General features: G+C 38.5%; 1 protein-coding gene across 1 annotated transcript in view; it reads right to left on the bottom strand.

Annotated features, from left to right (window-relative positions):
• Positions 1-4,534: 4,534 nt before the first annotated feature.
• INSYN1 (inhibitory synaptic factor 1) overlaps positions 4,535-14,261 on the bottom strand; it is an 80,847-nt gene continuing 71,120 nt past the window's right edge. The window contains exons 2-3 of the mRNA XM_053717326.1: positions 8,930-9,465; positions 4,535-6,950 (exon numbers count right to left, since the gene is read on the bottom strand). Coding sequence (XP_053573301.1) covers positions 6,366-6,950; positions 8,930-9,085 — 741 coding nt within the window. The 5' untranslated portion in view covers positions 9,086-9,465 and the 3' untranslated portion in view covers positions 4,535-6,365. The remainder of the gene's footprint in view (positions 6,951-8,929; positions 9,466-14,261) is intronic.

A 14,261-nucleotide genomic window follows, 5' to 3' on the forward strand; every position in this document is an offset into this window, starting at 1 on the left:
AATCCTCTGAGGCGGGGATTTACCCGACTCCAAATAAGCGTGATGAATCAAAAGCTTTAACCAAGATGCCAAAGAAATGGCAGAAGCCTTCTGACCTTTCCTAGAACCAGAAAAGATAACAAATAGACTAGAAGTCTTCCTGAAATCTTTAGTAGCTTCAACATAATATTTCAAAGTTCTCACCACATCCAAAGAATGTAAAGATCTTTCCAAAGAATTCTTAGGATGGGGACACAAAGAAGGGACAACAATTTCCCTACTAATGTTGTTGGAATTCACAACTTTAGGTAAGAATTTAAATGAAGTCCGCAAAACTGCTTTATCCTGATGAAAAATCAGAAAAGGAGACTCACAAGAAAGAGCAGATAATTCAGAAACTCTTCTAGCAGAAGAGATGGCCAAAAGAAACAACACTTTCCAAGAAAGCAATTTAATGTCCAAAGAATGCATAGGCTCAAATGGAGGAGCCTGTAAATCCTTCAAAACCAAATTAGGACTCCAAGGAGGAGAAATTGATTTAATGACAAGCTTGATACGAACCAAAGCCTGTACAAAACAATGAATATCAGGGAGTTTAGCAATTCTTCTGTGGAATAAAACAGAAAGAGCAGAGATTTGTCCTTTCAAAGAACTCGCAGACAAACCCTTATCCAAACCATCCTGAAGAAACGGTAAAATTCTAGGAATTCTAAAAGAATGCCAAGAGAATTTATGAGAAGAACACCATGAAAAAGTCTTCCAAACTCGATAATAAATCTTTCTAGAAACAGATTTACGAGCCTGCAACATAGTATTAATAACTGAGTCAGAGAAACCTCTATGACTAAGCACTAAGCGTTCAATTTCCATACCTTCAAATTTAATGATATGAGATCCTGATGGAAAAACGGACCTTGAGATAGAAGGTCTGGCCTTAGTGGAAGTGGCCATGGTTGGCAACTGGACATCCGAACAAGATCCGCATACCAAAACCTGTGAGCCCATGCTGGAGCCACCAGCAGTACAAATGATTGCTCCATGATGTTCATGGAAATCACTCTTGGAAGAAGAACTAGAGGCGAAAAGATATAGGCAGGTTGGAAGTGTCAATGCATCCACTGCTTCCGCCTGAGGATCCCTGGACTTGGACAGGTACCTGGGAAGTTTCTTGTTTAGATGAGATGCCATCAGATCTATTTCTGGAAGCCCCCACATCTGAACAATTTGAAAAAACACATCTGGGTGAAGAGACCACTCTCCCGGATGTAAAGCTTGACGACTGAGATAATCCGCTCCACATATAGCAGATAGCCAAACCAGTCCTGAAACGAGAATCAGTAGAGGTAATGGTATATAAGAGTATATCGTCGATCTGAAAAGGGAGGTAGGAGATGAATCTCTACAACCGATAACACAGAACCTATGAAATAGATCCCCGTTAGGAAGACCATTGTATTCAATAGGTGACACTCCCTTCACATCCCTCTGACATTCACTGTACTCTGAGAGGAACCGGTCTTCAACATGCTGAGAAGCGCATATCAACGTAGAAATCTAGCACAAACTTACTTCACCCCCCCTCCATAGGAGGCAAAGTTTGTAAAACTGAATTGTGGGTGTGGTGAGGGGTGTATTTATAGACATTTTGAGGTTTGGGAAACTTTGCCCCTCCTGGTAGGATTGTATATCCCATACGTCATTAGCTCATGGACTCTTGCCAATTACATGAAAGAAATACAATTAAACATTATTATAAAGTCCTAAATTACAAAAAAAACACTAAGTTAAAAAAAAACACTAAATTATGAAAAATAACAAAACAAAATTATCAAAAATATTTTTTTTACACCTAATCTTATAGCCCTATTTAAATAACCCCCCCCCCCCCAATAAATAAAACTCCTAGCCTACAATAAACTACCAATGGCCCTTAAAAGGGCCTTTTGTGGGGCATTGCCCCAAAGATAACAGGTCTTTTACCTGGCAAAAAAAATACAAACACCCCCCCAACAGTAAAACCCACCACCCAACCAACCCCCCCAAATAAAAACCCTAGCCTACAATAAACTACCAATGGCCCTTAAAAGGGCCTTTTGTGGGACATTGCCTCAAAGATAACAGCTCTTTTACCTGGCACAAAAAATACAAACACCCCCCAACAGTAAAACCCACCACCCAACCAACCCCCCAAATAAAAAAAACTATCTAAAATAACCTAAGCTACCCATTGCCCTGAAAAGGGCATTTGTATGGGCATTGCCCTTAAAAGGGCATTTGTATGGGCATTGCCCTTAAAAGGGCATTTAGCACTTTTACTGCCCAGACCCTATTCTAAAAATAAAACCCACCCAAAAAACCCTTAAAAAACCTAACACTAACCTCAGACGATCCACTTACAGTTCTTGAAGTCCAGCTTGAAGGATCCATCCAGCCGGCGAAGTCCTCATCCAGGCGGCAAGAAGTCTTCATCCATGCGGCAAGAAGTCTTCATCCGGACGGCCTCTTCTATCTTCATCCAGCCGGAGCGGGTCCATCCTGAAGACATCCGGCGCGGAGCATCCTCTTTCTATGGTCGCCGCCGTACACTGATTCTTCCAAGATGGCGTCCCTTGCATTCCTATTGGCTGAAAGATTTCAATCAGCCAATAGGAATTACAGCTGCTAAAATCATATTGGCTGTTCAAATCAGCCAATAGGATTGAGCTCTCATCCTATTGGCTGTTCCAATCAGCCAACAGAATGAGAGCTCAATCCTATTGGCTGATTTGAACAGCCAATAGGATTTTAGCAGCTCTAATTCCTATTGGCTGATTGAAATCTTTCAGCCAATAGGAATGCAAGGCACGCCATCTTGGATTGCGTCACTTGCATTGAAGATAGAAGAGGCCGCCTGGATGAAGACTTCTTGCCGCATGGATGAGGACTTCGCTGGCTGGATGGATCCTTCAAACGGGACTTCAAGAATTGTAAGTGGATCGTCGGGGGTTAGTGTTGGGTTTTTTGGGTGTTTTTTATGGGCAATGCCCATACAAATTCCCTTTTCAGGGCAATAGGTAGCTTAGGTTATTTTTTTTAGTTTTTTTTATTTGGGGGGTTGGTGGGGTTGTGGGTTTTACTGTTGGGGGGGGTTTGTATTTTTTGCCAGGTAAAAGAGCTGTTATCTTTGGGACAATGCCCCACAAAAGGCCCTTTTAAAGGCTATTGGTAGTTTATTGTAGGCTAGAGTTTTTTTTATTTTGGGGGTGCTTTTTTATGTTGATAGGGCTATTAGATTAGGTGTAAAAAAATTATTTTTGATAATTTGGGGTGTTATTTTTTGGAATTTAGTGTTTGTTTTTTTTAATTTGTAATTTAGGACTTTGTAATAATGTTTAATTGTATATTTAAATAATTTTAGTAGGGTTAGTTTTTTTTTTTTAATATGTAATTTAGTTTATTTAATTGGTAGTTTAATTCAATTGTAGTATAATAGGGTAGGTTAATAGTTTAAAATGAGTTTATTTTAATTTTACAGGTAAGTTTTAATTTATTTGAAGATAGGGATGTTGTCATTTTAAAAGTTAAGGGGTTGTTAGGTTTAGGGGTAAATAGCTTAATTTAGTTTTTTTGTGATGTGGGGGGCTGACGGTTTAGGGGTTAATAGGGTTAGTTAGTGGTGGTGATGTTGGAGGCCAGAGGTTTAGGGGTTAATAAGTTTATTTACTGGCAGCGGTGTCAGGGAGCAGCAGGATAGGGGTTAATAACTTTATTTAGGTTGCGGTGGTGTCAGGGAGCGGCGGGATAGGGGTTAATAACTTGAATTTGGTTGCCACGGTGTCGGGGAGCGGCAATATAGGGGTTAATAACTTTATTTAGGTTGCGGCGGTGTCGGGGAGTGGCGGGATAGGGGTTAAACATTTTAGTATAGTGGTGGCGTTTAGTGAAATGGTATAAATAAAGTTGGGAAAAAGCCAAATAGATGTGAGATCGATGACTGCTAGTTAACAACAGTCTGATGCTCATCGCCCCGTACTTGGTGCTCGTGTTTTTGACAGCTTTTTTATAAATAAGGAGAGCGTATTGAGATCCGCGGCCACGATGTTAGGTGAGCGTATTGATGCCGGCGAATGCAACATAGTTGACACTTTGATAAATATCTCCCCTCATATCTTAAGAGAGCCCTTATAAGGTTTTTTATGCATTTTTTTTCTATCATTTTTATTAGATGGTGTTACTATGAGTGTAACTTTACCTTCAAATTGTTACCTTCAAATTGTTTTGTGCAACTTTTTATTTAAGCTCTGAAGTTGAGTTATCCCGACGCGCGTTAAATTCAATTGCGCGTTAAATTCAATTGCGCTCAAGCAAATGTGTTCTACTTTCCACTTTTCAACAGTGCGTCACTCGTAATCTAGCCCTTAATTGGGACATAACCCGGCTGATTTAACGGACTAGATACAATTTAAGATATTAGCTAATATACTTTTTCATTCACTGTTTAATACACACACATCATTAAATCAATTTATATTAAATAATGCTATTAATTTGTGATTGGAATAGTTTAAAGAGACAGTCTACTCCAGTATTTTTATTGTTTCTAAAGATAGATAATCCCTTTTACTACCCATTCCATAAAAACACAGTTCTATTAATATACTTTTTATCTCTCTGATTACGTTGTATCTAAGCCTCTGCAGGCTGCCCCCATATTTGTTCTTTTGACAGACTTACATTTTAGCTAATCAGTACTGACTCATAAATAACTCCACAGGAGTCGGCACAATGTTATCTATATGACACACAAGAACTAGCATTCTCTAGCTGTGATAAACTGTCAAAATGCACTGAGATAAGAGGCAGCCTTCAAGGGCTTAGAAATTAGCCTATGAGCCTACCTAGGTTTTAGCTTCCACAAAGAATACCAAGAGAAAATTTGATTATAAAAGTAAATTGTAAAGTTGTTTAAAATTGCATGTCGTATCTGAATCATGAAAGTTTAATATAGACTAGACTTTCCCTTTAAGTAACATTTGTAAATAACAGAACATTTTTTAATATTACAGCCCCCACCTGGCTACTTCATAATTCCACCTAAATAGAGTGTGGAGAACACTGAATATTACAGATCGTGGAGAGGATAAAACCATCTTTAGTGGGAGAGTGGAATGGTATATGTTCAGCTCAGAGTAGTAGAGATAGTGAAGAAGAGCGAGTAAAGCTTATGTCAAAATAAACTGGTAAGAGCAAATCTAAAGATTAAAAAGTAGACATGGTCTGTAAGACTGCTTATAATGTCAAGAGTACAGTGCAAAACAGCTATCATTTTTATAAATCTCAACCTGTATGTAGCAGGGTTAGTTTTGTGCAGTATGCAATGGATTGGGTGTGAGTGCCAGTTACTAAAGGCAAATAAGAGATTACAAGTTAGTAATGAGCAGAACATTAAATAGAATACATATTTAAGTTACTAATGGCTTTCTCAATTAATGGTTTATATTTGGTCAACTATAAAATAGTTTAGAAGTTCAGCTTTAGGATGCCTGCAAGAAGAATGCAGCATAAAAACCAACAGTGCAAATAGTTACAGTAATCGCTTTCAATACGGTATTGTATCGTGAAATCTCTTCCAATATGCTTGTGAAGTGATTGAGACCTAATAGTTAGAAAAACAGCAATTGCCCTGGGATTTAAGCAATGGGAAGCAGAAAGTTTAATCCAACATATGAAGAGTTAGTATGTCTCAGAAATATGTCTTCTCTTTGCCATGATATAGCCCATAAGGTCCTACAAAACACCTTTAACATAAAACCTTCCCCAATCACCAATGTACAGAGTGAATTATTTTGCATTATACAAACCTACTCCCCAGTTTGTATTATTTATTTAAATAACTGTTACTTCTTGTGGATTATTTTACCTTTAATAATATAGATGGGAAGTGAAGATATTGGCACAGAGACAGGATGTGAGGTGTCAGCAGGGGCTATGAGGTTCTAGCAAAGGTTGATATCAGAATACAGAAGGGAGGGGGATGAGAGTCCTTGTTCTGCAAGACCCCAACAGTTAATAAGAAAAGTTAAAAAGTGCACCATATATTGCCCATTATACCACATGGTTCAATGATCTCTATTTTGATAACTATTTTACCTCTTCACTTTTATAAAACAAATGTTTGTTTGTTTTCATTCCCACAACCAGCTTACTATAATATCTGTTTCCATCACTTTTTATCTACTTGCATCTTCTGACTTTGCTTAAGTAATTTCCACATAACGCTGTTCCTTCGTTCTAATCTATTTGAATTGTCCTTTTTCCCTTTAATCTGCTCTCTGTTCATTTCCTTCACACGTCCATCATTATTTCCGGCTGTATTCTTCATTATTCCTTGTCCCTTTCCTCTCTATTTAGTGTCTCTCCTTTGCTTTTTTTGGCACATAAGGCAGCACAGTCTGTGTGCTCTTGTCACACACAGTCTGGGTACTGCAGTTCCTTGTCCCTCTCCTGCCACCAGTCAGGACACCCTGCCTGCTTTTTGCAGCAACACAGGAAGCTGCAGGCCTGGGGGTATCCCTTGTTGGTTCCTGGCCATGTGGAGAGTCCTCATCATCACAACACAGTGCATGGTAAAGAACTTTGTCACTGAACCTCACCCTGTCTCTAGATCCAGGGTTCCTACCTGGGTGAGGTTTTGGTGGTGGGACGGGGGTTTCCTCACTGGAGGAGTCTGGACCATTTGGAGTAATTCCCCCATTGAGCAATGTAAAATCAGTGGGACGGTCTGATCCATCTCCAGAATCTGATGGGGTTGAGGCTTCCAGGAAGGAGCAGAATTCCCAGCTGTCTGAACTTAAGAAGTCCATGGGTCCCAGGTCACAGAGGGGAATCCCCTTCTCACTACTGGATGTGCTACTAACAGTTCCTGGGGTCCAGTCATCTGCATCCAATTCAAACTCAAAGTCTGAGGTGAGTTTGTCTATTTGCTCCACCACCTAAGGGACAAAAAATGGGTGTCCTGAAAATACATTTCACTTTAATGGTTAATATATATCATAAAGAAGAGTTATAAAAATGTATGTTTTTTTCTTAATCAAAATTGGCTATCAATAGACTTCACACACAAAAACCACACATTTTATTAGGGGTACTTAAATTGATGGTAAATCCTAGCGTTTCAGTCAAGAAGTATAAAAAAACTGCATGTTGAAAGTACCTTTATTTGCCCACGAGTTTATGCCGATCTGAGTGCCTCCGGCCAAAAACTGTTTTTGCAATAAGGTAACATTTCCACTTCTTAGCCAATAGTGCTAAAGACTATTTTTTAAGACAGACATCCTCAAACTTGGCCCTCCAGAGGTTTTAGAACTACATTTCCCATGATGCTCAGCCAGCATACCTGGAGGGGCCAAGTTTGAGGATGTCTGGTTTAAGAGATAAAAACGTCATCTTTTTAAAAACATAGCGTTTTGCCATGGGCGGCTGGAGGTGCTCAGCTCGGCATAAACTTGCGGGCAAATAAAGGTACTATCAGCATAAAGTTTTTTTATACGCAATGCCTGAAAGCCCTTTTATTTATAGTACTGCTAAGTCCTAGCATTTAAAAAACGCTGTCCTTTTGTAATTCAGACAGAGCATACCATTTTAAAAAAGTTTCCAATTTATTTACTTACTTACTATTATCAAATTTGCTTAATTCCCATGATATTCTGTGTTGAAGAGATACCTAGGTAGGCATCTGGAGCACTACATTGCAGGAAATAGTGTTGCCATATAGTGCTCTTGCAAATGGATAACATTCTTGCAAAACTGCTGCCATATAGTGCTTCATAAATGGTCCGTCACCTAAGCATACTTCCCATCTTTTCAACAAAGATACCAAGAGAATGAAGAAAATTTGATAACAGAAGTGAATTAGAAAGTTGTTTAAAATTGCATGCTGTATCTAAATCATGACAGAAAAAAATGAGTTTCATATTCCTTTAAGGGCTATAGTGGGTCCAAACTTATAAATGTGTGTTTTTGACATATCTGGTATTAGTTACAGTAGGGGAAATGTTCTCTTGACTCTGTATCTGGTTGTAAAAATAGAACTAAAATTTCCATGGAAACCAGCCATCTGTGCAAATCTAAGTCTTAAGGGCTTCACACCAGTTCTGTCCTCCATAAACCCAACGCTTGGTAAATCAGCATAACTGGGTTAGTAATTGTCTTTATCCTAGAAGGTAAAGCCGTCTACTGCATTACATATTGAAGCTAAGGAATGACCAGAACATCAAAAGAACACATTTTAATGGGACTACACTGAATAGGCAAAACCCTGCATATTTTGCTAACAAAACGCTCATAAAACATGCATTTTGTATTCTGGGGTTTTACAATATACTGTTTATAAAGGGACATAACAATTACATTTGTATAGAAGCATTTTGCAGCACCCAGTGAGTTACACCAATGCCTCTAGTTATCACTGATTTTGTGATATCCCTTACTTGTGCAGTCGATCCACTTGGCATATAGGAGGCTCTGGGAATTTGCATTCAATCTACTTATCTCCATATGCTCTGCGGTTTGCATGCACAGTAAGATCTATCACGGTACCTGTGAATTCTCATGTTAGAAGAATTTTTGCAAATTACAGTATATTATAAAAATGTCTCCTACACACTAAATGTTTAGAGCCAAGCAGGAATTCCTTTAAATAAAGTTTAAATGCAATACTGCAGAACTCCCAAGCTCTTGCTAAAGTTGTTGGGTGATATTCTGCTGTGCATTTCAAATGTATGTCGCTATAATATCCTTACTTGGAGGACAATTGTATCAATCAGTACCTTGGTCCTTACAATGGAGTTACATGTGCTCAGGAAATCTTTAAGGAAGTCTAAGGTCAAGAGTTCTCAATTTTATGTATGATAACTAGTGTCCGTTCAATAAATGGGGTTAATGGTATCACAAAACTGACTTAATTCCTTACCTCTCTCAGCTCTTTGGCCACTTCTTTGAGGTCCCTCAAGATTCCTTCGAGCTGACTGATAACTGCCCGGACTCTCCCTCGGATCCTCTCCCTTTCGCCAGCTCTGCCGCTGCGTCCCCCCTGCTCTGCGGTCCTTCCCACCCCCCGAGAGCACATGATTCAGAGAGAGGCCTCCAGCCTCCTCTGCAGCTTCTCTTCTCTGGGGGGAGCTCTGCATCTTAAAGCCTGCAACCCCTTTTCCCCAAACACCCCTCCCTTTTGTCTACCACTGCCACACCCCAGCCCCTTAAAATGAGGGCTAAAACCCCACTCTGAGGAGGTTGTCTTCAATTTATTTTGGAGATCACCTGTAGTTTTGAAAGTGGTCAAAGAACTAGCTCCTAGAGTCCACGTGAGAAGATGGTATGTGAGCCAGTAGAAAACCAGTAGAAAAAGTACCCAAATTGTAAGATGGACTTCAAACTGCAAAATGCCTGCATGGAAAGGTAACAGGTGATTGATTCTGGTCTGTCTCTATATATAAGGTTGATTACAGCCTGTGTATAAAACAGAACAAAACAAAATATGGTTTAGTATGTGGTAAGGTTTTGCTTACACGTTAATATCCATACAAAACTACACATCATCACTGAATTTTGTCAATAAAACTTTTAAATTGATGAGATTACATCTAATTACTTATGCTGGTTAACTGTTTGGTTTACTTTCCAGTTAAGTCATATTTCTATCATAGAATTACAAAATAAAATAATAAATGTGACAAAAAAAAATCTGTAAAAAAATTACTAATTTTTCCTCCTCTACATCTTTTTCATAATTGAGCATAATATCCTTAATTACCAACATTTTTAATGTTTCCTTTAATTTAAAAAAAAATAAAAAAAATTGTGATCCTTTACCTAAATACTAAGGTCAATTATTGTATATCACTTTCTGCAAACACTTCAAGTGATTTGCAAACTGACGCCTAGATTACGAGTTTTTGTCGGTAAGGCTGTGTGGGGCTAACAAGCCTTTTTTTCTTACCGCTCACTTAAGCCAATGCTGGTATTACAAGTTTTCTTCAAGCCGGCGTTAGCCTCAGAAAAGTGAGCGTTGAGCAAAATTTAGCTCCACATCTCACTGTAATACCAGCGTTGCTTACGGTAGCGGTAAGCTGGCAAAACGTGCTCGTGCACGATTTCCCCATAGGAAACAATGGGGTTGAGCTGGCTGAAAAAAAGCAGCGTTCAGCTCCTAACGCAGCCTTATTGTTTCCTATGGGGAAATTAATTTTATGTCTGCACCTAACACCCTAACATAAACCCCGAGTCTAAACACCCCTAATCTTACACTTATTAACCCCTAATCTGCCGTCCCCGACATTGCCACCACCTACAATATATTATTAACCCCTAATCTGCCGCTCCGGACACCGCCGCCACCTACATTATACTTATGAACCCCTAATCTACTGCCCCCAACATCGCCGACACCTACATTATAGTTATTAGACCCTAATCTGCCCCCCCAACGTCGCCGCAACTATATTAAATTTATTAACCCCAATCTGCCGCCGCCAACGTCGCCGCCACTATAATAAATTTATTAACCCCTAAACCTAAGTCTAACCCTAACACCCCTCTAATTTAAATATAATTTAAATACATCTAAATAAAATTTACTAAAATTAAATAAATTATTCCTATTTAAAACTAAATACTTACCTATAAAATAAACCCTAAGCTAGCTACAATATAACTAATAGTTACATTGTAGCTATCTTAGGATTTATATTTATTTTACAGGCAACTTTGTATTTATTTTAACTAGGTAGAATAGTTATTAAATAGTTATTAACTATTTAATAACTTCCTAGTTAAAATAAATACAAATTTACCTGTAAAATAAACCCTAACCTAAGTTACAATTACACCTAACACTACACTATAATTAAACTAATTACCTAAACTACCTACAATTAATTACAATTAAATTAAATAAACTAAATTACGGAAAAAAAACTAACACTAAATTACAGAAAATAAAAAAAGAATTACAAGAATTTTAAACTAATTACACCTAATCTAATCCCCCTAATAAAAAAAAAGCCCCCCAAAATAATAAAATTCCCTACCCTATACTAAATTACAAATAGCCCTTAAAAGGGCCTTTTGCGGGGTATTGCCCCAAAGTAATCAGCTCTTTCACCTGTAAAAAAAAAATACAATACCCCCCAACATTAAAACCCACCACCCACACACCCAACCCTACTCTAAAACCCACCCAATCCCCCCTTAAAAAAACCTAACACTACCCCCTTGAAGATCACCCTACCTTGAGACGTCTTCACCCAGCCGGGGGGGTCAAGTGGTTCTCCAGAGGGTCCGAAGTCTTCATCCTATCCGACCAGAAGAGGACATCCAGGCGGCATCTTCTATCTTCATCCTTCCGGAGCGGAGCGGGTCCATCTTCAAGACATCCGACGCTGAGCATCCTCTTCATCCGACGGCCGACAACTGAATGATTGGTCCTTTAAGTGACGTCATCCAAGATGGCGTCCCTTGAATTCCGATTGGCTGATAGAATCCTATCAGCCAATCGGAATTAAGGTAGGAAAAATCCTATTGGCTGATGCAATCAGCCAATAGGATTGACCTTGCATTCTATTGGCTGATTGGAACAGCCAATAGAATGCAAGGTAAATCCTATTGGCTGATTACATCAGCCAATAGGATTTTTCCTACCTTAATTCCGATTGGCTGATAGGATTCTATTAGCCAATCGGAATTCAAGCAACGCCATCTTGGATGACGTCACTTAAAGGACCAGTCATTCAGTCGTCGGCCATCGGATGAAGAGGATGCTCCGCGTCGGATGTCTTGAAGATGGACCCGCTCCGCTCCGTAAGGATGAAGATAGAAGATGCCGCCTGGATGAAGCCTTCTGCCGGTCTGGATGTCCTCTTCTGGCCGGATAGGATGAAGACTTCGGAGCCTCTGGAGGAGCACTTGTGCCCGGCTGGATGAAGACGTCTCAAGGTAGGGTAATCTTCAAGGGGGTAGTGTTAGGTTTTTTAAGGGGGGATTGGGTGGGTTTTAGAGTAGGGTTGGGTGTGTGGGGGGTGGGTTTTAATGTTGGGGGGGGAGTATTGTATTTTTTTACAATACTATTTTTTTACAATACTATTTTTACAGGTGAAAGAGCTGATTACTTTGGGGCAATGCCCCGCAAAAGGCCCTTTGAAGGGCTATTTGTAATTTAGTATAGGGTAGGGAATTTTATTATTTTGGGGGGCCTTTTTTTATTAGGGGGATTAGATTAGGTGTAATTAGTTTAAAATTCTTGTAATTCTTTTTTTATTTTCTGTAATTTAGTGTTTTTTCCCCGTAATTTAGTTAATTTAATTGTAAGTAATTGTAGTTAGTTTAGATAATTAGTTTAATTATATTGTAGTGTTAGGTGTAATTGTAACTTAGGTTAGGGTTTATTTTACAGGTACTTTTGTACTTATTTTAGCTAGGTGGTTATTAAATAGTTAATAACTATTTAATAACTATTATACCTAGTTAAAATAAATACAAAGTTGCCTTAAAATATAAATCCTAAGCTAGCTACAATGTAACTATTAGTTATATTGTAGCTAGCTTAGGGTTTATTTTATAGGTAAGTATTTAGTTTTAAATAGGAATAATTTATTTAATTTTAGTAAATTTATTTAGATGTATTTAAATTATATTTAAGTTAGGGGGGGGGTTAGGGTTAGATTTAGGGGTTAATAAATTTAATATAGTAGCGGCGACGTTGGGGGCAGCAGATTAGGGGTTAATAAATGTAGGTAGGTGTCGGCGATGTTAGGGACGGCAGATTAGGGGTTAATAAATGTAGGTAGGTGTCGGCGATGTTAGGGACGGCAGATTAGGGGTTAATAAAATTTAACTAGTGTTTGCAAGGCGGGGGTGCGGCGGTTTAGGGGTTAATACATTTATTAAAGTGGCGGCGATGTCCGGTCAGCAGATTAGGGGTTAAATCATTTTATTATAGTGTTTGCGATGTGTGGGGGGCCTCGGTTTAGGGGTTAATAGGTAGTTTATGGGTGTTAGTGTACTTTGTAGCACTTTAGTTAAGAGCTTTATGTTACGGCGTTAGCCCATAAAACTCTTAACTACTGACTTTTATATGCGGTAGGAGTCTGGACAGGAGAGGGTCTACCGCTCACTTTTTCAGGCGATCGCAATATCGGCGTTAGGCAAATCCCATTAAAAAGATAGGATACGCAATTGACGTAAGGGGATTTGCGGTAAGCTAAAATCGCAGAAAAAAAAGTGAGCAGTAGACCCTCTCCTGCCTGACTCGTAACACCAGCGGGCGTTAAAAAGCAGCGTTGGGACCCCTCAACGCTGCTTTTTAAGGCTAACGCAAGACTCGTAATCTAGCCGTGAATTTGTAACACTATTACATTTTGCATAACATGAAGTTATTCTAATTACCTAACATTTATTTAAAAATAACAAAATAAAAAAAAATTGAACAAACTAAGTTTAGCACTGCCCAAGCCTATTGTAGAATTTTCATGTGTTTTGGATTAAATGCCTTTTTTGGGCTGCTTAAAGGGATATCTTATCTTATCTTTCATGATTCCGATAGAGCAGGCAATTTTAAGCAACTTTCTAAAATACTCGTATTATCAATTTTACTTTGTTCTCTTATATTTAGCACTGCCCAAGCCTATTGTAGAATTTTCATGTGTTTTGGATTAAATGCCTTTTTTGGGTTGCTTAAAGGGATATCTTATCTTATCTTTCATGATTCCGATAGAGCAGGCAATTTTAAGCAACTTTCTAAAATACTCGTATTATCAATTTTACTTTGTTCTCTTATATTTATTTGAAAAAGCAGGAATGTAAACTTAAAGGTCGGCCCATCTTTGGTTCAGCACCTGGGTAGCGCTTGCTAATTGGTGGCTACATTTAGCCATCAAACAGCAAGCGCTTCCCAGGTTCTGAACCAAAAATGGGCTAAGCTTACATTCCTGGCTTTCAAATAAAGATACCAAGAGAACAAAGAAAAATTGATAATACGAGTAAATTAGAAATTTGCTTGCTCTATCTGAATAATGAAAGAAAACTGTTGGATTTCATATGCCTTTAACATACCCAAATGACCTTTGTTATCATTCGATTGCTCCCAGATTACCCACAATACAGTACTCCTACAACACTCACCACAGATTTAAGGCCTTTAGGTGAAACATACATAAAATTATAAACATTTAGTTGTTTTTTTTGCCAATTCTAAAATGTTTAATATAATTTGCTTAATGTCAAAAAGCATTTCATTTGTCAAAAAATGC

This window comes from Bombina bombina, chromosome 6 (genome assembly GCF_027579735.1).
Source record: "Bombina bombina isolate aBomBom1 chromosome 6, aBomBom1.pri, whole genome shotgun sequence".
Classification (NCBI taxonomy): Eukaryota; Metazoa; Chordata; class Amphibia; order Anura; family Bombinatoridae; genus Bombina; species Bombina bombina.